Raw genomic sequence first — 23,455 nt, forward strand, 5'->3', positions numbered from 1 at the left:
CTTCAGGAGGAGTCCACCTAGAATCCTTCTTTTTATAGTGTTGGTAAGGAGGTCTCTGTGGATTAGTATGTTGTTCAGAGGTGTGTTGGAAATATTCCTTGAGTCAGAGACGTCAAAAATAGGATTCTAGGTCACCACAGAACTGTATCATGTTCGTGGGGGTGGAGGGGCAGAAGGAGAGGCCCCGAGATAGGACAGCTGCTTCTGCTGGGCTAAGAATATAGTTGGATAGGTTAACAATATTGCTGGTGGGTTGAGGAAACCATTGCTGTGGCCCCTTGTGGCATGTAGTAGTTTAGAAAGTTTAGTGTCCTTTTTCTTTTGTAGAGAAGCAAAGTGTGTGTTGTAAATGGCTTGTCTAGTTTTAGTAAAGTCCAGCCACGAGGAAGTTTGTGTGGAAGGTTGTTTTTTTTATGAGAGTATCCATTTTTGAGATCTCATTCTTTATCTTTCCCTGTTTGCTGTAGAGGATGTTGATCAGGTGGTTCCGCAGTTTCTTGGAGAGTGTGTGGCACAAGCTGTCAGCATAGTCTGTGTGGTCTTTTTTACCTTCAGTCCTTTTGGTACGATGTCCATCTGTTTGTATTTGGAAAGGAAGATGATGTCTGTCTGTATCTGTACAAGTTTTTTCATGCAGTTGATAGATTTCCACTCCATACGGCTAAATGCAGTGCGTTGCATAATGACAGGTTTCAGAGTAACAGCCGTGTTAGTCTGTATTTGCAAAAAGAAAAGGACTCCTTTTCTTTTTGCAAATACAGACTAACACGGCTGTTACTCTGAAACCTGTCTCTATGCCACTCAGAGGCTCTATTATTTTGGAAAGAGTCCCCAGTTGGCCCCAGCCCACTCCACTCCATCAGCTCCCAGCCCCAGCGTTCTGCTTCCCGCCACAGGTGAGTGCAGGACCTTTCCCCAACCCCGCCCCACCCCCCAGTGACATGGCTGGGGCCAGGGCAAGGAAAGCTGAGTGGACTGGGGCCGCATTGCTCCGCTTCCTGCTGCCGGTGAGTGCAGAGGGCGTTCTTTCCCCAACCTTCCCACACTCACCAGCAGCGGGAAGCAGAGCAACCCAGCTCCAGCCCACTCCACTCCGTCAGCTCCTAGCCACGGCTCTCCGCTTCCCGCCGCAGGTGATTACAGGGGGCATCCTTTCCCCAACCTCCCCGCACTCACCGGCGGCGGGAAGCGGAGCGACACGGCTGAGAGATGGCAGAGTGGAGCGGGCTGGGGCTGTGTTGCTCCGCTTCCCGCTGCTGCTGGTGAGTGCCTGTCAGGGGGCAGAGGGTGTGGATAGGGGTCGGAGCAGTCAGGGGACGGGGGCGGTCAGGGAACAAGGAACAGCGAGGGCTAAAACAAGTTTGATATAACGTGGTCTCACCTATAACGTGGTGAGATTTTCTGTCTCCCAAGGGGTGTGTGTGTGTGTGTGTGTGTGTGTGTGTGTGTGTGTGTGTGTACACATACCCCGATATAACGCGGTATATATATATATATATATATATATATATATATATATATATATAACTATATATATAGCTTTGAGGGGAAATTTAAACAGAAAAATATGAATGATAATTGGAAATAGTTTAAGAACATTTTACAAGATAGCCAAATGACCACAATCCCACAACTCAGAAAGAAGTCCATATTAGTTAAAAAAGCAACCTGTCTTAAAAGTGAAGGCATCTATAAACAAATTGATATAATAAATAACAAATAGAAGAAAGGAGAAGTTGATAGTGATGAATATAAATCAGAAGCTAGAAAAAATTATCCTTTTGATAATTGAGGCAAAAGGATACAAGGAAAAATCTGTGGCCTGCAGAGTTAAGGATGATAAGAAATTTTAAAAAGTTTATTAGGAACAAAAAGAACCCTCATAATGGTATTGGTCCATTTGGAAATGTTAGAATTATCAACAGTAATGTGGAGGAGGCAGAAGTGTTCAATAAATATTTCTACACAGATAATGTAGTCGTATCATATAATGATGAAACACTTTCCATTCCAATAGCAACTTAGGTGAATGTTAAACAGCAGCTATTAAAGTTAAACATTTTTAAATCAGCAGGTCCAAATAACTTGCATCCAAGAGCTTTAAAAAAGCTGGGTAGGGAGTGTACTGGACAGTTAATGTTGATTTTCAATAAGTCTGGGAACACTGGAGAATTTCCTTGAGAAGACAGGTCTACTCCATGGCAAACCAAACAATTATCATCCTGTGATCACATTTAGGGATCTTTTGACGCCACTTGGGTTTTGCATGAGAAACAAAAGGAAAAAAATAAAACAGAAACAACCAAAAAAACACAACACAAAAGAAAAAGAAGCTCAAGAGATTTTAAGACCTTGATGGACCGTGCCACAAGCAACATTTATTAAAAAAAAACCGAACAGGTGAGAAGGGAAACAAAATAGTGAATAGGTCTTAGAAAGACCTTTCTCAAAGTCAAATAAAAAAGGAGTTCCCTGAAGCACCACTGAAAGGGAGCTCCTCATTCATCTTCACTGAAAGAAAACTGTCATTTAACATAAGTGCTGACCACCATTATGCCTACTTCCTGTTGAGGCTATTTAAAGATTCAAAACTTTGAACTAAATATTTTCCACATCATCTTCTGGGGGGAAAGATTTAAGAGTTGAGATTTATTATCACTAATTACTTTTGTATGCTAAAAACACTGAATAAGGATATTCTAAGCAACCAGTGTGAAATATAACTTTTCTAAGTGCAAACAATTCTTAGATTTCAGAGTAACAGCCGTGTTAGTCTGTATTCGCAAAAAGAAAAGGAGTACTTGTGGCACCTTAGAGACTAACCAATTTATTTGAGCATGAGCTTTCGTGAGCTACAGCTCACTTCATCGGATGCATACTGTGGAAACTGCAGAAGACATTATATACACAGACACCATGAAACAATACCAGCAGGAGAGTGAGTTTGTGTGTGTATGGGGGTGGGGGAGTGAGAAAACCTGTATTTGTGCTGGAAATGGCCCACCTTGATTTTCATGCAGGTTGTAAGGAGAGTGGTCACTTTGGATGAAACAATACCAGCAGGAGAGTGAGTTTGTGTGTGTGGTTTTTGGAGGGGGGTAAGGGGGTGAGAGAACCTGGATTTCTGCAGGAAATGGCCCACCTTGATTATCATACACATTGTGAAGAGAGTGGTCACTTTGGATGGGCTATTACCAGCAAGAGAGTGAGTTTGTCTGTGGGGGGGCGGAGGGTGAGAAAACCTGGATTTGTGCTGGAAATGGCCCAACTTGATGATCACTTTAGATAAGCTATTACCAGCAGGAGAGTGGGGTGGGAGGAGGTATTGTTTCATGGTGTCTGTGTATATAATGTCTTCTGCAATTTCCACAGTATGCATCCGATGAAGTGAGCTGTAGCTCACGAAAGCTCATGCTCAAATAAATTGGTTAGTCTCTAAGGTGCCACAAGTACTCCTTTTCTTTTTGCGAATTCTTAGATTATATACTCAATATATGGATAATCCTCCTCCTTTTCTTTTTCCATTCCCCACAATGTATTTTCTTCAGTTTCATATTTTGGTAATAGATGCACAAATTATTTCAACATGTTATATAGGAGAATAGTTATATTGATAAATATATGCACCATTTGTTCCATCAAAACCTTTGGGAAGTATAACAAAGATTTACAGGTGGTGTTAACAGTAAATGTAGTTCTTTAATGTTAGCGTCTCTTCTTGTTCTTGGTGAATTTGTAACCCAGTTGATACCAATTTGGCTTCCAGACTTTTCTTTCATGTCACAAGATTCCGAACAAGCACACCCTGTATACTAAGAATACCTGTTCCAGTTGAATTCTTCTAAAATTATCTAGTTTCCCCAAAGTATCTGTTGTAATGAGAACTGCCTTTTAAAGCTTATATTTTATTTTTTAAAAGATTTATAATAATGCTTATTTTTTTTACTCTGGCCTTGACCCTGCAAAGACTTACACATGCCTACCTTCACATATTGTGAGTAGTTCTGTAATTGCAAGATCAGGACTCCTGGGTACCATAAAAAGCAACTAAATATCAAGATCCCAGAACCGAGATGCTCCACAACATGCATTCACAGGAAAATTTCTAATGAAGTTTCTTTTTAATGATTCACAAAGAAAGCTGGACTTTGAATGAAAAACCCATGCTTAAAGAAGGTAAGAAATGCTGACATTAAAGAATCATCATCTTTTCCATAATTCCCCCTCTGTTTTCTAATAGATTAAAAAGGTAGCGCAGGATAACAACTACTGATTTATAAACATTGAAATATGAATACAAAATTGTTAATGGTAAGATTGCAAGCTTCGACAGCTATATTTTTAATTATTTATAATTATGGATCGTGAATGAGTACAGAAGAGGTAACACTTAGGCCAAGTCCTTGCTGGCATAAATGGGTTTTGCCAATTCTTCTTTTACATAGAAATGCTAATCTGCTTAAAATGATATTGCTGACAGAACAAAGGTAACACGTTGTATTGGAAGATATAAGATAGAGATACATAAAAATGAAATGATAAATAAAAGCCCTGTTTTTCTGGGAAGACCCAGGGCAGGGTAACATAAAATGACATGACCCAGAAACTGCAAAGCCAGCAAGAAAAACACAGGCCCAAACTGGACAAACACCCGACCCAAAAAATGAAGGACAAGATTGAAGGATCAGACTAGGGGATCAGTAACGGAAACAACTATCATGGAAGGTGGTAACTTGTGCCCATTTACCAGTTCCATCTAGTCTATTATTATTTGCCTGCCATAAATGTATGCCCAAATACTACAGGTATAATAATTTTGTCTGAAATTGTATTAAATAAAGACAAAAATTGATTAAGCCTAAATGGGGTGGACTTGTGACTCAGTTTCCCAATTTTCACCCCCAACAGGGCCTAACAGCTGTAACATATACAAATTTGCACTCCAAACTAGTACCACTCCAAGCAAGATCCCTTTTATCTAGCGGGCAAAGAATATGGACAACAATAGTCTTTAGCAGAGGTTCTCAAACTGTGGTCCACAGACCACCAGTGGTCCACAAGCTCCACTCAGGTGATCCATGGATAGGTACCTCTAAGGTGCACGCCTGGCAGCCACACATGAGAAAATGAAGGGCCACCCACCTAATTAGGTCACATCCATCGCATTTGAAAGGTAAGACTACTGATATTAAAATACGAGTTGTGTGCTTTCATTTGTAGAACCAAAAGATGTTAATTATTAAGGTGTTTTTATATAGCACTTTTACCCAAAGCGCTTTACAATAGTTAGCAAACAGTACAAACAACATTTGGAAAGATCGTTAAGTGGTCCGCCGAGGCCCCCAGCAATTTTCAAGTGATCCGCAGAAAAAAAAGTTTGAGAACCACTCATCTATAGGAATCAACAACACGTGTACACTCCCTGCCAGTTTATAAAAACAGAACCAACAAATCCCACAGTAGAAGCAGACTGATTTTGTTTATATTGTGATCAAGTAGAACCATTATATTTATTTTCACAAATATACTGTGCTAATCTGCAGTTCATTTCAATGTTCAAGCAGTATTTTTTAATTAAAGAAAATACATTGCACCTAATTCTATTCCACCAGTGAAAATACAGAGAAATTCCAAGAGTTACAGCAAAGTAACAAAGACCATATTTTATTCTAATGGGAGTGTTGCCTAACCAAGTACTAACTACCATAAATAAAAGATCAATATAAGTTTTAGGATCTGAGCTACTGACACACTGCAATAACCTGAGAGCTCAGCTATGTTTTAGAAACTTCATACTATTTCTGAGTATGTAATATGACAAGCCAACAAGCAAATAGAAGAAATAATTAGTTTTCACACGACAGTGACTTTTATATCAAAGGTATTGCTTGTAGTCACTGAAATAGTGGACAAAGTTACCTTCATGTGATATGTTCAATTAATTTTAAAGATAAATTGTATTTGTTGCCTAAAGTAATTTCCTGTTGGAATGTGCCTAGAAACACAATGATGTTTTGGGGATGATTCAAATATTTTCCCTGTGAAGGAGATGCTTGTTAGTGGAATGCACTGTTCCATGTTATAATTGTTGATTATTTATTAAGCATCTGCAATGTACTCAGCGCTGTACAAAACATATCTACCAAATTGCAAAATATTTCAGGAAATGACTGAGGCCTAAAACTGAGCCTCGTTAACTCTTAACTCAATGTTTTTTCCAGGTTTATTTTAATTTTTTTCCACATTTCTCTCTCTAAATTTTATTTGCAGCAAATAAACACAAAAGGCCAAGTTCTATCCTCATTTACAATGGAGTAAACCTGCAGTAGATCCACTGTAAGTTTAAGTAATATTTTCTGCATTTCATTTTAAGTGAGGCTCCCTCATAAAACCATTTACAAAGCTGTGAAGGAAACTTGTTATAATAAAAGAAGATTACTTTATAATGTGATCCACATCGTTTGATAATTTTTTCATTAAATAAATTCAAATACATTTTTATATTCGATTACAAGAATTTAATGGAATACAGATGAATGGTCACTATGACACAATTTTCCTACTTTAATTATGCTTAATGAGGTTGTTCTATAGCTTTTTTAAAAAAAAATCTAGCTAAGATCTACATTATAAACATTGTGGATCTGGACATTGACTCAGGTTTCAGTGCAGCAAAACAATAATTTAAATCACTGTATAAACAAATATGCTAAATTAAAAATAGTTCTGATATTTAGTGCAATAAATACAGAGCTGCAGATGTTCTCTCTTGTGACAAGAGATTCATCTCCGGAACAGAAATGCATCACAAAAATTTATTTCCCACATCTCCTGGGGGAACATACAAAAACCTACACCTCAAAGTCACCTTCTGAAATGATTCTTTTTGAATTACCTTTCTCCAAGAAACAGTATCATTTCGTGTTTAAAATGTTTTACTTCACAAAAGAATTGAACACTAGTGTATAATGTGGACCTAAAGAACCATTTATATCTATAATAATAGAGTCCCTCTGGCAACCAAAAAGGGGGAAATTACTTTGCATCAAGCAAACTAACTGTGTTTAGTTATATATATTTTAAATATTTATCTGAACCAAATCAATGGTATTACATATGTGACGTTTCACTCCATATTCTTTATGAAAATATGCTTATGATATGAATATGACATAACTGAGATGTATTTTATTCAAGATGGGTCTTGTAAGGTATCATCGGAAAGGTTATAATTTACTGAATGTGATTATCCAATGTGTATGCCTGTATCATTTCTGTATCCGAAATTAGGAATATTGACTATGTATCTGTATTTCAACTATGCTACTTTGGGTGACGCCTACTGCTAACACTTCAGGTGCAACAATGGAAAAGCCAGACAGGGTGGATGGCCCATCAGCAAGGACAATGGACTGTGAAAAGACTTGGCCTTCCTGTGGATGCTCCATATTGCCACTGACTCATGGATGCTGTGATACGACAGAGTCAGGTAGTCTTGTCACCTGATAATAAATATTACTTGGGATTTCCTGTAACTTTCCACTGGAAAGGAAGGGGGGGTCAAGTTTGGAAAACAAAGGATTCCCGTCTTATGTAAATCCTATTTAAGGGTGGGGAGGTAGTCAAACAGGACTCCTCCTCTCTATGGCCTGTCTGCCCAAGAAGAAAGACTGCTAAAGTCACCTGAAGGGAAGGCAAGGGGGGAGTCCAGATTGAGACAGGAGTCCAGTCTGAAAAGGAATATAACTGGAAATCTGAACCACAGAAACTTTGCAACCGGCCTAAAACAACATTTAGGGTGCGAATTTACATTTTGTAACCTGTTTCTTAAGTATATTGAGCTTAGCTTGTGCATTTTGCTTTATTTGGTCAGTAATCTGCTTTGTTCTGTCTGTTCTCTCTTAAAAAATAATTTTTTGTAGTTAATAAACTTATTGGTTGTTTATAATATAACCCAGTTTATAGTCTAACCGGTACATAGTCTAACTTGGGGGGGTGGCAAGAAGTTGTGCATATCTCCCTCCACATTGAGCGAGGGGATAAATTTCATAAACCCTTTGAGTTTATACCCTTTAAAGGGAGAGAGCCCCTAAGGCTGAATCTTTCCAGAGCGGATCTCTGCCTCTCTGTGCAGCTGGGTGTGGCCCTGACTGTGTACTTGGCTGGAAGAGGCTAGTGAGCCTAACCCAGCAAAGTCAGGTAAAAGGAGACCTAGGCTGGCAGAATAGGCTGATTGAGTAGAGGAGGTTCAGTTAAACCCCAGCACATCAGATGACACCCCAAAGGGCCCAATCCCTTCACAACACAGTACATACATTTTACTACACAAAACTTGCAAACAATGAATATTCAGTTGGAAACAGCTCATTATCCAGCCTCTTTTTTGCTAAAAATACTTACACAGTAGTATGATTTGCATGGAAATGCTCAAGTTATCAGTATGAATTTGAGTAAGCACATCACCCATGTACAGACAAGTGTTCAAGGCCACCAATAAGCGGGGTAGGCAAAAGCAGTAAAATGTTCTGGGTTCAAGCCTATGCTGAGGGGGATGAGGAAGTAGTGACACTATCTGGTACCCTAACAGGAGATCAGACTTCTGGCCTTGGAATCTGTGATTCTACAAGCAAATGTTACACATTAAAATTTGAGGGAGGTGGCTCACAATAAGAACCTGCACTGGAGCCCATCTTTCTATTCCACTGTCACTGCTCCGACCACACCTTTTAGGTCCTAGTTTTGTCTTATCTCAGCTGTACACAATTACTACTGCTACTCTTGGGTGAATTCTGCACCACTGAGCATGCACAGAATTGATGTCCCCTGCAGATTTCTTTGCTTCCCCACAGAAAAATAACTTTCCAACAGGGAAGCAAAGGGAAGCCACATGAGCAGTCATGTGACCCTCCCCAAGCAATATGTTTCAGGTGCCCGGGGCTGCCGGCAGAGAGGTAAATCACTGTGGGGGCATGGGGCAGGACTGGGGAAGACCCGGCTGGTGGTTCCTACCCTGCACTGGGCTCAGCTGTTAGTCCTGGCTGGGCTGGAGTGGATGGAACGTTCTCTTCCCGTGCATGGCTATGTCAGACCCACCCCCAAATTTCTCCCCTGACTGTAGTACAATCTTCAGACTCACACACACATGCTTCCTGCACCCATTGCTCCTCAGTTGCAGGGGGAAGGATCCATGTAAAGGGAGCTGCTCCCTCATCTGCCCAACCCCCGTGCATCCAGACCCCCTCATAACCAGACCCTCTGGCTGAGCCTCACCCTCCTGCAATCAGAACCCTTGTGATGAGCCCCACTCCCCCTGCACCTGGACCACCCTGACAAGCCACCCTCACCCAAATCCCACCCCCACTGAGCCCCACCCAGCTGCACCTGGATCCCCATCCCACTGAGCTCCCCACACCCATGCGGCGCTCTATCCCACCCCCCACCCACCTCTGCTGAGTCCCAAACATCTTCACCTGGACCCCACTACAGAGTCCCATTATTGTTGCACCCAGAACCCCCCAACAAGCCCCTGTGAATCCAGATCCCACCCGCACGCAGATCCCCCACTGAGCCATCCTCATCCAGATTGTCCCACACAGAAACCTCTGAACCCACACCTAGATCCCCCCACACTAAGCCCCTCCACACTTGGATCCTGCCTTGCTGAGCCTGCCTGCCCACACCTGGTGCACATGGCATGGAGGAGCTGGGCCCTGGGGTGTTTCTGGGGCAGGACCAGTCCTTGCACTGTGTCAGGGTTGGGTACAGCCTCACCGCTGAGTCCATGTCCCGGGGGTGGAGCGGGAATTGCACAGTGATCTACCACCTCTGTGCAGCCAGTGGCCTCCCTAATGCCATACTGCAGACTACACATTTATTTGACAAATAAAATTTGCAGAATTTTAAAATATTGTGCACAGAATTTAAGTTTTTGGCGCAGAATGCCCTCAGGAGTACTACTGCATCTAAGGACACCACTACCACTGCCTCCTTCAGCCTACGAGGTGGTCTGATTCTATTACTTGTCCCAGACTCTACAGATCCTGGCTGCAGCTCTGTAAATTATTTATCTGAATACAGCTGAAAAGGAGTTATGGTTAAAAGGGACTGTGACAAATAAGTTAAACACAGAAGTGGTGACTGGAAGGGTTTTCAAGGGTTATGAGAGAGACTCAGCACATCACTTTCCAGTGAGTGGGAGGGGAGGAATCCCCCTCAACATTATTTATCAATCTGGAATGAGAGAGGACCCTCTTTTCCCACAGCATTCTCCAGTGAACAAAAAGAGTTCTCCCAGAATCCTAGATAAATTCAAAAAACAAAAATCAGGAAACCTCATCCAATTGACAGCACACTTCTTTCATCTCTGCTTTACTCCAACGGGAGCTGGAATAACCTCCCATTTTTGTCCCTCTTTTTCCTATCCCTCTTCCTGCTCCGATTCCTTAATTCTGTTAAAAAGTCACTAGAGGAAAATAAAGAACTGGATTCAAAGAGCAGAGAGCGGAACTTTATGCATCTGGGACTGCAGCCAAAGAAAAATTTAGGTGACGGGGGGAGTCTGTCTTACATTTTCTGTCTTTCATTATTCTTTGCCTCTATTTCCCTCGTAGATGGCTCTATAATGATTGTAGTCTGGAATGTTCCTCAGGATGAGAGAAAAGGGGGATTAATCACACACAGTCTTACATACAATGTTTTTTTATATCTATTTACAAAGACTATCAGGTTAGTAAAATGTTGCCAATCTTAATCATGTCCCTTTAAATTCAACATAGAGTGGAAAATCACATGATATTCTTTTATTGTACCACATATTGTACTACATTAAACCTACTTTCCTCTGGTTCTCCTCATTTATATGGTTCAGGAATATGCAATTACAAATGAGAAGAAAGACAACAAAAAGAGCACTCATTTAATGCACGTTTTCACACACCTTCCCTCTAGTGATTCCAGCATTGTTCTTACCTCTTACTGCTACCACAGGCTACTTTTTGAAGTTCCATTTCTTTGTAATGTATCAATTTAATTTTTGATCAGCGTGCTTTGAAAGCAAATATTACAGGCAGGAGTAACCTTTACAGGCAGCTTCACAGACACCCTGTAACCTAAAGTTTTATATATTATGCTACACACAGAATAAAATACTAGAGCTGGTCACAGTGTACTCAATTAACTTTCACATTTTTCATCAAAATATATTCAATGAATATTCCATCAGTTCTACTTCTGATCAATTATTATACAAGACTACATCAAACAAAATCCCCCTAAAAACAGCAGATAAATAAAAAATGCACATTATCCCTGTCTAAATTTAGTCCAGATAGAATTACTAAAAGTCTCAGTAAACTGAAAAGGTAACAATATCCAAACAGAAAAGAACTAGTTCTACAATCACTTAGAAACAGCACTATGTATGACAAAGATTCAAGCAGAAGTCTATAAACATGCTGTGGTTTCTCATCAACTCTCATCATTTCTGGATCCTAGTAAGTAAATCAAATCCAAGCAAGTGTTTACTTTGGAGTTGTCATGGCAATCTTTTAAGTTATCAGCTACTCTTTCTTCCTTCTCTAATTGCTGTGAGAGAGCTCTATATAACCTCTCTTTCTAGAAAGAAAATGGTGGCTTCTGAGCACGACAGGATGCTTTTTCCCCTTATTGTCAACCTGACTGAACAGCACTGTAAGCCAAAGTTCAACACACTGGTATTTATTGATCTGCATTTACAAATGCTGTTGAACAGCCAAACTCCCTTTTTTAGAATCAGAAAGGCCAACTGATATTTGGTAGAGTGGACCAATTACAAATTGTGTCCACCTTGGTCTAATTATTCCATTCTCCCTTTTATGCCCTAAGTTTGCAGCCCAAGGTGTTCCTAACTTGCATTTTTCAGCTTTCACAGTCAGGTCTTCACTTATGATTCCTAAAGGAAGCAATCTACATGGTTGCCCCAGTTTGGCTTTCCAAGCTCAGAGTTGGGCAGCCCCAGTGGTAATCTCAGGTTTGGTTTTCTCAGGTTTAACAGCAATTAAAGCCAAAGTGAATTCATTCAGTCCCTCCAGCACTTTGCTTACCATTCCCTGGAAAGTTGTAGCCACATCGAGTGTGCAAAAGGATAGTTTAGGGATCTCAAACAACCTAGAGGGGTATTGAAGGCTGACACCATCAGTCAAAGATATTTGCTCATAACCTTTCTTCAAATCAATCATAGAAACAAAGTAGGCAAGTACTAACCTGTCCAATTAATTACCTGGTCTGGGTTCAACCTGCAGTATTTATAGAAACATGTGGGACAAGTCCTTTAAGGTATAAATAATATTAGAGAAATTCAGAACTTTCTGAAAGCCTGTTTACACATATCCATTTCATGTTATCTATTTCCTTCTTAGTCACCTGATCTATTCTCTTGCCAACTCCAAAGGTCACTCTCTCCAATGGGATCTATGTCTATTGGATTCTTGACCAAACGTACAGGCTCTGTGTGAATCAGTGCATGTGTGCAGCTTGGGGTACTATGATACTGAGACATGCTACAGAAAGAAGTTTTTGAGGTTTCTGGACTCTGAGTGACAGGTACTAGAAAGCATTTCTTAGCTAGGAGAGGAAGATAGGATGATGTGTCTGGGATCAGACGGAAGCAAATACCAGAGGTGTGTCTGGGTCTGAGAGTGGGGAAAGGTGTAAAATCATACTGGTAATGCTGTACTTCAGAGATGCAGAAGAAAGGAGAGATGCAATGCCAGCTGGTTCTCTGGGGAAGGATGGAGTAGTATCAATTTTTAATGGCATCCCTCTTTTCTTGTGTGTGAGTGGGATGATGACAGGCATCCTAGTATTTTAATTGCTTTTCTGACTGTAGCTTCACATTGATTAAAACATTTTTTCCCCGAGAACAGACATGGCCTATGGGAGGGAACAGAAAACCCAAAAGGAGTTTCAGTATATTCAGCAGTTTCATGACAGAGTACCATCTAATGAGCCCCACAATCAGTCAAGGTCTCTCCTAGTGCAGAAATCCAGAAGCATACCATGAAACTAACATTTGGGAATGCCTAATATCTTCCAAAGTTCCTGATCAGCACAATCCCTGGATTCTAAACAACCCAACGAAATATGAAGGCTCATTTGTCAGTTGTATTAGTTAACATTTCTCCCCATTACCAATGCAGGTACAAAGACCACTGGACTTTCATATCCTCCCTAGCAATGTTGTTGCTTACAAGTATTGTAAGTAAAGTTTCATGATCAACTCAGGAAACACACAAGTTACATACATTTTCTTACAATTTTTGCATCGTTAGTAATGCATTTTTGTAAAAAATCTTTCTATGGCCTTTTTATTTCCTTTATCAGCTTGAAAAAGCAGTAATTGCCTGCCTCCATGTTCGAGCATTTTTTTACCTTTTCCAGTTTCTTTACATTCTGAAAATATACTTCCTTTTTCAGGATATGACCTTCACCTTCTTTTCAATACAAAGGCAAAGCAGTCATCAACCTCATTTATCACTAACTTTGTACTCATGTCACTAAAAGGCCCCAGTGATACCTTGGTCAGCCCGTTTGCGTCTGTTGTATACAGAAGGTGACCTAAAAACATACCAACTAGTCAAACAAGCTTTAGAATTATGTACTGAATGCTCCAAGTAAACAATATAAGAAGGGAATGAAGTACATTTGTAATTCAGAACTACTTCCCCCCTTTTGCAGGTATGCTGACATCCAGATTTATCATAGCCCTGTTGCTCCTGGTTGCCATGACGGCCCACCATTCATTCTGCTGGTGACACCAAACCCACCTCTGACTGAATTCTCCTAGAGGCTTAAGAGTTTGCCTGTAAGCTCCTATATTTTCTCCTGTTGCTTTAACCCTCACTTCCTCATCTACTGCCTTCCCCCACCCCCCGCCAAAAAAGGAAAAGGGGCTAGCTACTTTACATTTTACCCTGATTATTGACGCATACTACATGTAATTTTAAAGCTGTTGGAACTTATTTTCACTGTGTTATAATATACATAGAAACTGCCAGTAACTGCTATGGCTGAATATCTAAAACTACACAGCAAATTATTTTTGCTAAGCCAAATGCAGCAATTACTAGCACTACCTGTTAAGGGAAAAAGCAGAACTACAAATCATTACTGTTAATCCACAAACCAAATAATGGTATTACGGGAAAAAGTACCAACTTTTTCCACTGTTTATTTTGACTCTTTCCATTAAAAAAAAGGTTAGCAGATTGAAACTTAGACTGAAAATCCTCTATATAGCCATAAAAGAAATATATCATGGACAATGTCAGTGCAAGCTCTCTCATATTGCCCCATCTTAGTGCTTCAAACAGGTTCATTAATTCTCTGATCTCTCTGTTGAGACAAAGGTGCTGTTTATTGACAATTCTAGTGATAGTTTTGTGATGTGGATTCCTGCTCACTGGGAAATGCCTGGCCTCGGACAGTCAGATGATCAAGATTTTCAGTCAGATTTTCGCACAGATGATCAAGCAAGCAGCAGATGAATACAACTTTCAAGTTATTACCAACTTGGGCTTGATTTGCAGAAGCAACCTGGAGGTGAAAGGCTCTATAAACTCATTATCAATCCCATTATAAACTTATGATTTAATATTGGAATTTTTATTGAGATACATTCATTTCAAAATTTGTCAGAACAACTTGAAAAAATCTGGAAAGAGGTTTCAAAATAATAGTTAATGTAGGCTACAGAATAAAGTGGATCCTCATGTCAGCACTGTGGATAACATTCTTGGAAGACTGGGACCTGACTGAACTATGCCTCTAGGTTTTGTGAATAGCGTGTATTTGTCTGATTTTGTTTTTTAATAAACATTTACGATAAACTGTTTCTATCCAAGGTTATTATTCTAAGATTCCAGAACAAACACAGACTTTCTGGCTGTTTACTGACAATACATTTCTAGGACACCTTTAAAGAATGTCTTACAATTTCAAAAAATGAAAGAAAAGTAGAATAAATAGTATTTCCTACCTCAAACTTCCTTAAAAACACACAGACTCTTTGAATTATAGTGCCATTTTCTCACAGCTTGTGAGGGAAAGTATCACATGTCAAACAGAAACCTGGGGACCAGAATACAATAGCTAGCAATAGTGTGACAATTTGCCACCCACCAATTTAATGGCTGGGAAACTTGATTGTATCTGCAAGGTGCCAGACGGCTTTAGGATAAAGGGAGAACATACCCTACTGCCCAACCAGAGAGATGTGAGGCCATTAGCTCTTGTTCCCAAATCATTTATTTAAAGCCCAGTCCAGGGTTTCTCAGGCCTCTTGCACCAATCATGGAGACACAATTAAGAAAATATACTAGGAATACTATTTAGGAATTTAATATTAGGAATTTGTATGAATGTTCGTTTGTTGCAACTTGCAGCCGGGGTTCAGTGTGGATATAAGGCCAAAAAGCCAGCAACCAGAACATAAGAGACATGGGATTTCACTGGTAGACCCTATGTCTGTGGGAAAAAGTCCTGAAGTCCTTGAAGACTGGGGTCCCTCTTTGGTACCTTCTGACCTCTTTGCAGGGGGAAGACAAGAGGATTTAGCCGAGCAAGCTGAACCCTTGGGTTAGGGCAGTGGAGAGCTACCCTGAGTTATGGGCTATATGAGAGATGCCCAGTAAACCTCACACTGAATTCATCTAAATGCCTAGTTTGGGAAGAGAGGCAGATAGTGACCCTCTCCAATTTTACATTTTAAAAAGATGCAGCCCGCTGCTTAAAATCCATCCCTGTCTGTCCTCATTAATTTGTGTCCCCGATCTAAGATTCATTATATAAAAGGCAGAGATGGATTTACAAGCACTTTTGAAATGATTTCCGAGACTCAAATTACAAAGAATTTTTTCCCTGCAAGTTATTCACTGTAAGTTGAGAATATATTTCTATTTTTCTAAGTAACTTTATCTTAATGAGCAAATGCGTAGCATGTGGACTATTAAACATTCTCATACCCAACCAGTTGTAAGAGTAAGTCAACAGTTTGACAAGCAAATCAAACCTGACCCATGTGCAGTAAACAAGGTCTATATTTTTAAATGGAAACAAACATCTTTATATTAACAAGGTTCAAAGTCACCACGCAGAATGAAATATAAAGTAGGCATATGTTTTGCCAACTTATCAATTTGGTTGATTTTCTTAAAAAGCAACACTCTGCTTCCTTCCCCAAACCTGAAAAGCTCTGTGTAGCTCAAAAGCTTGTACCTTCCACCAACAGAAGTTTGTCCAATAAAAGATATTCCCTCACTTACCTTGTCTCTCATATCTTGGAAACATCATAGCTACAGCAATACCACAAACAATTTTGTTCTTAAAATGCAGTGATATTGGTTATTTCATTAGTTAAACAATTTCCATTTGACCAGCAAAATGAGTCACCAGATAGCCTCAGAATAATCCTCTCAGGGATGAAGTAGTATCTTAATTCACTAATGTATTTTTAATAGGTGTTGATTCTTTGCTTCCTATTTTACTTACTGGTCGCTAAATTGGAGGATTGGCATTAAGGCTCAGATTTGCATCCCATGGGACATGGGTGTCTAACTTCCCTAGGCTCTATTGAAAATCCCAATCTAAGATCACTTGACTCAAATGACTTAATACTAACATTTTGGAATGGTTCTCAAGAAGTAGAATAATATTTTAGCTGTTTTAGTTCCAGTTTTATTAGGAAAGAAAGTAATAAACTTACCTGGTACATTCTTGTCAGTATTGGGTACATTTTTTCTAGGTGTTGCACTGAGAAAAGAGGTATGCTTTCTTTTAGCCAGTGTGGTTCGGGGAGGCATGTAGTGGCTTTTACTGTGTGATTTCTCAAATGATTTTTGAACCTCATAGGAGCCTGGTGGTGGAACTTCCTACAGTATTAAAGAAAATAAGAAAAAACTGTAAACTGAAATAACCCAGAATTCAATCAGTGTGGTAAGCCATTACAACCACCTCTGTAACACAAATTGCAGGAAAGCACCACATACTTAATTTAAAAAACAAACAAACATTGTTTCTTATGTCTGCTACAGATAGATTTCAATATCAGTATAATACTAGTTTTATTGCATCACTAGACCTTTAGTTTAATAAAAGGAATAATTTATTATGGGGGAAAAGCCACAAGTGCAGAACAGGCATAAAATTGTTATAACTATTTATTAAATCCTGCCAAATGCCTGGAAGTCTGTTAAGACACTGAGGTTCCACTACAGGGTGTGCTAGGAAACTGTGCCCAAAATCCAGACTGAAAACTGAGGGGCACTTTGAGCTCAGGAAAGGAATAGCCAATGTCCTTTCAGAACTAGAGCTGGGCAAATTCCCCTCTCCTACCAAATATTAAATTGTGTATAACTAATTAAATAGTCATTGGAGCAGGAACATGGAGTTGTTTCCTATATTGTAGAGGAATACTCTAGGGTAATCAGGAGTGGGTCTCTCTCAGTCTTTCCTGTTGAAACTGTTCCACACTGGGCGAGAGACAGCTATCGAGAATGACGCTATAACCTGGTGGTTAAGGCACTCACCTAGGTAGTGGGAGACTCAAGTTTATGTCCTTACACCAATTTTTTTTTTTTTATACACAGTGGAACAGCTTCCACAAGAGAGACTCCTACACCAGGATATCCCATAGTCCAGTGGCTAGGATTCTCCCTTACAATGTGGGAGACCCAAATTGGAATCTCTTCTCCAGATCAGGCTTGGAGAATTGAACTTGGATCACACAAATCCCAGGTAAGTGCCCTAACCACAGGGCTACAGCTTATAAGGGAGGCAGCACCACTGCTCTTCCCTTCTACAGTGAATGGCAGGAGGGCCTCTCTCACATTATCAGTTTTGATTTATCTTAAAAAAAGATTATTAATATTAACATTTCTATGTAATATTGTGACTAGTGATAAAGTATTTCTGTATTCAACAATTTTTAATTTAACGGTTCTTGTTCCATTCTAGTTGGAGGGTTCTTAGATTTATTGGACAAGATGAATCTCCTAATTTCAGATTTAGTAATTTCCAATTAAGCTAAAATATTTACTCTGACTCATTTATAAATCCTTACTGCTATGCTCCTGTACTAACATTTTAATCAACATCAAAGCAATACAATTATTAATTACAATAATTCTAGACAAAACATCAAATGTCATATCACCAAAGTCTTATACAGCAGATAATGCTTCCATGTAAAAGTTGAAATATTCCATTTAGAATTAATTCTGCTTGGGTTTGGAGGGAGTCTTTTCTTTGTCTGTTTTCTTCTTCTCTTATACATATATCACAAGAAACATTTTAGGAAGATATCTTCGCTTTTAAGAAATCATCGCCTTCTAGAGCTGGGTGAATAATGGATTTTTTGGTTCACTGGCAATTCCCAAGTAAGTTTTGTTTTGGATCGAACCAAAAATGAAATACTTTGAAATTTTCAGTGAGTCAATAAATCAAAATTTTTAATTTCAATGTTGAGGAATTTGCCAAAAGCAAAGGAAGACTTGAATCACAAAATGGTGTGGGGAAGGAGGAGGAGCTCCATTATAAGATTTAACCCAGGGTTAGGGAACACACCCAGGATGTGGGAGACCAAGGTTGAATTTCCCTCTCAGCCTGAGGTAGAGCAGGGATGGAACTTGTATCTCCCACATCCTTGGTGAGTGCCCTAACCCGCCCCTGCAAGCTCTCACTCTCTTTCTCTTGACCCAGAGACTATTCATGATCATTATGAATTGCAACTATGAATGACAATGAATAGTCATCAGATCAGGGGAAAATAACTCTATAGCCTAGGGAGGTTAGGACACTCTCCTTAGATGTGGGAGACCCACATTCAATCCCAGCTCTATCACGTAGAGGGGGAAATTTGACCGAGGCCTCACTCATCCTGTGTGAGAACCCTAACCACTGGACTAAAGGTTATAAGGGAGAGCCTCCTCCTCCTTCCCCCCAATTCCAAGGGAGATATAACCTCTTTCTCCAACAGCTGCAGAATGCTACATTAGATATTCTGCAGCTGCCAGGAAATACATCTTACACACACACCCAGTTTTATAATCATATGATTGTGAGAGCAGGTTGTTCTTTGAATAGTTACAATTATTCCTTGGCTGGCTGACATTCAAACGCCCCACAGCCCAAAATCACAGCATCTTCCTATCTGTCTGCTTAACATTAGAAGTCAGCCCGGGAGAATCAGTAAAGGACCAAAAACCAAAAGACCACACACATCACTGTCCCTTCCGTTCACCCTAAATATTGCAATTTATTATTTAGCATGTGCATAGTCATCTAGCCAAGCAATGGCATCTTCAGTGGCATGATGCAGTTCTTCTAGGCCACCGCTGAACCTAGTCAGCAGGTGTCATAAATATAAAGGGAAGGCTAACCACCTTTAAATCCCTCCTGGCCAGAGGAAAAAACCCTTTCACCTGTAAAGGGTTAAGAAGCTAAAGATAACCTTGCTGGCACTGACCAAAATGACCAATGAGGAGACAAGATACTTTCAAAGCCGGAGGGGGGGGGGGTAACAAAGGGTTCTCTCTGTCTGTGTCTTTTTTCTTTGCCGGGACCAGAGCAGGAATGCAGGTCAAAATTCCTGTAAAGGGCTAATAAGCAATCTAGTTAGATATGCATTAGATTCTGTTTTGTTTAAATGGCTGATAAAATAAGTTGTGCTGAATGGAATGGATATTCCTGTTTTTGTGTCTTTTTGTAACTTAAGGTTTTGCCTAGAGGGATTCTCTATGTTTTGAATCTGATTACCCTGTAAGGTATTTACCATCCTGATTTTACAGAGGTGATTCTTTTACTTTTTCTTCTATTAAAATTCTTCTTTTAAGAACCTGATTGCTTTTTCATTGTTCTTAAGTTCCAAGGGCTTGGGTCTGTGTTCACCTATGCAAATTGGTGAGGATTTTTATCAGGTCTTCCCCAGGAAAGGGGGTGTAGGGTTTGGGAGGATTTGGGGGGGAAAGATGTTTCCAAGCGGGCTCTTTCCCTGTTATATATTTGTTAGACGCTTGGTGGTGGCAGCAATAAAGTCCAGGGGCAAAAGGTAAAATAGTTTGTACCTTGGGGAAGTTTTAACCTAAGCTGGTAAAAATAAGCTGAGGGGGTTTTTCATGCAGGTCCCCACATCTGTACCCTAGAGTTCAGAGTGGGGAAGGAACCTTGACAGCAGGCATTCATCGACAATGTGTGTCATCATCTGTGTTGCATAGGAGCTGCACAAAGGGCTATCACAAAAGCTACAGCGATAATGGTTAGCTGCACAGAGACCTTGCCTGGTCCGGAACCTGTTCAACAGGGACCACTGACGATGGGGCAGGTCAAAACCAGGAGGGCAAATTGTGTGGTCAGTGACGATAGACTGGTTGGGGATCATAACAGAGATCCACTCCTCTCGCCAGACTGTTTCCGTCCAAACACCCTGGCGTGGCGGATGAGACCATAATGGGCGACGTGACAGCAAGCATGCAGCTGGTGGTTTGAAAAGGTCATTGTAGATTGCAATGAGGAAGGATAAGACCCATCAGGACACTCCGGTGATGTAGAGAGATCCCAGAGTTCTTTGTGAGCGCTCCACTACACCTAGGAGGGCATACTCTCTTTTTTAGCATGGAGCTGTACAGGTCCTCACTTGAAACCACAACAGGGGGTGCTTCCAGATTTATAACTCTATTAGTCATTCCAGCAGGTTATATGGTCCCAACTAGAGAAAAAAGACAGACCAAACACAAGGATTCAATATGGAAATCCTGTAGTATGGGAAACAGAGTGCTCATTCATATGACCGCACCTCCTCCTGAATAGGAGAGACTGGTAATCAAAGTTCAATGCAACCTGCATCTACAGGCTTCTGGGGTGAAATCCTGGCCACATTGAAAGCAGTGGGAGTTTTGCCACTGACTCTGATGGAGTTAGGACTTCACCTCTGAAATTTATATGGCTGGGGAAGCTATAGGCACAAGCTCCTGCATTAGGTTAAAAATCCCCATTTCCCACAAAGAACCTTTTTAATAGGCCTCAGCTGAAAGTGAAACAGAAAAAATATATCATTCTGATGCAAAATTTCCTGTAAATAGATAAACAATGTTTTTCTAAGATTTCTGATGTATCAGCAACTCTTTAGGAATTCCAAAAAACCACAAAACTTGTATCTTTGATGTTTTAATGTTTCTTTTTTAAAACATATGCATGAATGTGAAGTACCTTAAAACAAAACGTATTATAAAACAAGAATTGCTATATTTAAGCATGTGAATTCTTCCATTATTTCAACTGAAATTGTGATTTTGCAAGATATATAATTTATTTTGGTGTTTCCATTTGCATCTCTCAAAACACTCTAGGCTCAGTACTGAAGTTAAAAAACACAAGCATTAGGCAATCATACGTCAAAAGGCATAGAAAGGCAACTAGCAAATTAGATATATTGTATATATTGTAAAATTAAGTTTGTTTTTCATCTACTGGGTAATTTTCAACATCTTACAAATCAAGCACGGTGACTGACAGCAAATCTTTTGCATGGAAGTAATCAACTATGCAAATGGCAGTTTTAAGAATTTAATCTTTTTTGCCTCTGGTAATTTCTTTGCTTTATGTGAATGTTCTCAAATATCACCTTCCATCTATAATTACATCTAACACAATGTGGCAGGCCAAACAAAACAATGGATCACACCCGGGGTGGTGGTGGTGGTGGTGGTGGTGGAGTGGGGGGGTTGTAACAGAACTAATTTCCCATGCCACTGGTTTTCTTTCCCAGTCATTTTCTTAAATTGGCTTGGCCCCTCTTCAGACTTACAAAGTCTTTCTTAAATTACACACAGTTACATATAACAGAAAAAGCAAACAAACAAGTGGGTTACTTGCCCGTTCTTCTATGAGAGACCATTGACCCTTTCAGCTTTCTCCAGTTCTTTCCCCATTCTGTGGGAGAGGAGTTTTTTTATATACCCAGCCCCTTTTCCCAGCAGATTTTGCTGGAGCCATAGACTACAATCCTGTTTGCCATAGGAACTATAGCTCCTACTCTGCCATGCTCTCCTGGTCTAGTGAGAGAGAGGCTGGCTGGAAACACACAGGACCAGCTTAATTCCTTACCACTATGAGGTGAGGAAAGATCAAATTCACCCTGCTCATAGGCCCTAAACCATTAGAAGAGTGGGTTTCTCCATAAGACCATTGCTTCTGCCCCACAAACTACATCACCAGTCCCACAAGTAAGTTTTAGGAAAACTTTAACAGGACAATACTGGTCCATCCAAAACTGTAAAGGGCAGGTACATCCTGTCACCCACACTTTCTGAGCACACATTTTAACATTTAGCTTAATTCAGACATACAACAACTAAAGCCCTCAATTTAAGATATATCTGTAAAATATTAATTATGCAACATCAACCGAGACAGAAAGGCAGTATACACCCATGTTACTTGCATGCTGGAGGTTATCATCATACTCATTTGAGAGTACTCACCACGTGCTAAAATCCTGGAATGGGGAAAAGGTGGAAATAACTGGGATGTCCCAAGCCACCCAGCTGCACCAGAGAACTCCAACTAAAACAAACCAGTTTCTTGTCCAATCTATCACTGCAGTCACCCAGGATTATTGTTCTAGGTGACTTCAATGTCTATGCAGGCAAAGGCTCTTTTAGGTTGCCTTCGGATCTCATGGCCACCATGACAACCATGAACTTATCCCTAGTTCTCATGTATAACTGGACACACGTCTGATTTTCATTTACAAGTGGAACTGGGTATTAAGAGTGTAATTTTTAAATACTCAGTAGGATCAGATCATCAGTAAATTGAGTATGCGGTGTAGTTTCATCTTTGTTTCCATCAGGATAGAGAACTTATTTCAGTAGTCTAATCATGAAGATCACAGGATCCAACTGATTTCAGATTTCTCCAGGGGAGAAGACCCTGAACACAAGCAACCCAGTCTATTGCTAGTGTGATTGTTAATTATTAATACAATTCCTTCTAAGTATCCTATTAATTGTCATCACCTGTCACCATTCACGCATACAAAATAATCTGCAACCAATCAAACATATGCAGCCAAGTCAAATTGATATTTGTTTAAACTAAGTTCTCTGACGGTGGCAGTCTGGGGGTGAAGAAAGTTCTCTTCACCACAGCATTTGCAAAATCACATCCAGCAAAAAACTGTCTCAAGTGATTGAATACCCAGGTAAATCCTGATGGTCTCTTTTCAGGGAGTCAAAATTTCTCTTCCACAAGGAATTTTCCACTTACTTCACTTACTTCTTCTGAATCAGGCGCAGAAAAAATTTGAATCCACATCTCCTGAGTGCCTTAATCACCAGGCAAAACAGCCATTCTTGTTCTTAGGGCTTGTCTACACTGGCCAGTTTAGTCACCAAAAACTGCCTTTTGGCAACAAAAGAGCAAA

At 40.0% G+C, this 23,455-nt stretch overlaps 1 protein-coding gene across 5 annotated transcripts in view; it reads right to left on the reverse strand.

The window, feature by feature from the left end:
* STPG2 (sperm tail PG-rich repeat containing 2) overlaps positions 1–23,455 on the reverse strand; it is a 431,616-nt gene that overhangs the window by 217,849 nt on the left and 190,312 nt on the right. For 4 of the 5 annotated variants that reach the window (XM_074950652.1, XM_074950649.1, XM_074950650.1 and 1 more), the window contains one exon: positions 16,739–16,904. In XM_074950652.1, coding sequence (XP_074806753.1) covers positions 16,739–16,904 — 166 coding nt within the window. Of the gene's footprint in view, positions 1–183; positions 577–16,738; positions 16,905–23,455 lie in introns of those variants that run through there. The other variant, XM_074950651.1, reaches the window with a different exon arrangement.

This window comes from Natator depressus, chromosome 4 (genome assembly GCF_965152275.1).
Source record: "Natator depressus isolate rNatDep1 chromosome 4, rNatDep2.hap1, whole genome shotgun sequence".
NCBI classification, from domain to species: domain Eukaryota; kingdom Metazoa; phylum Chordata; order Testudines; family Cheloniidae; genus Natator; species Natator depressus.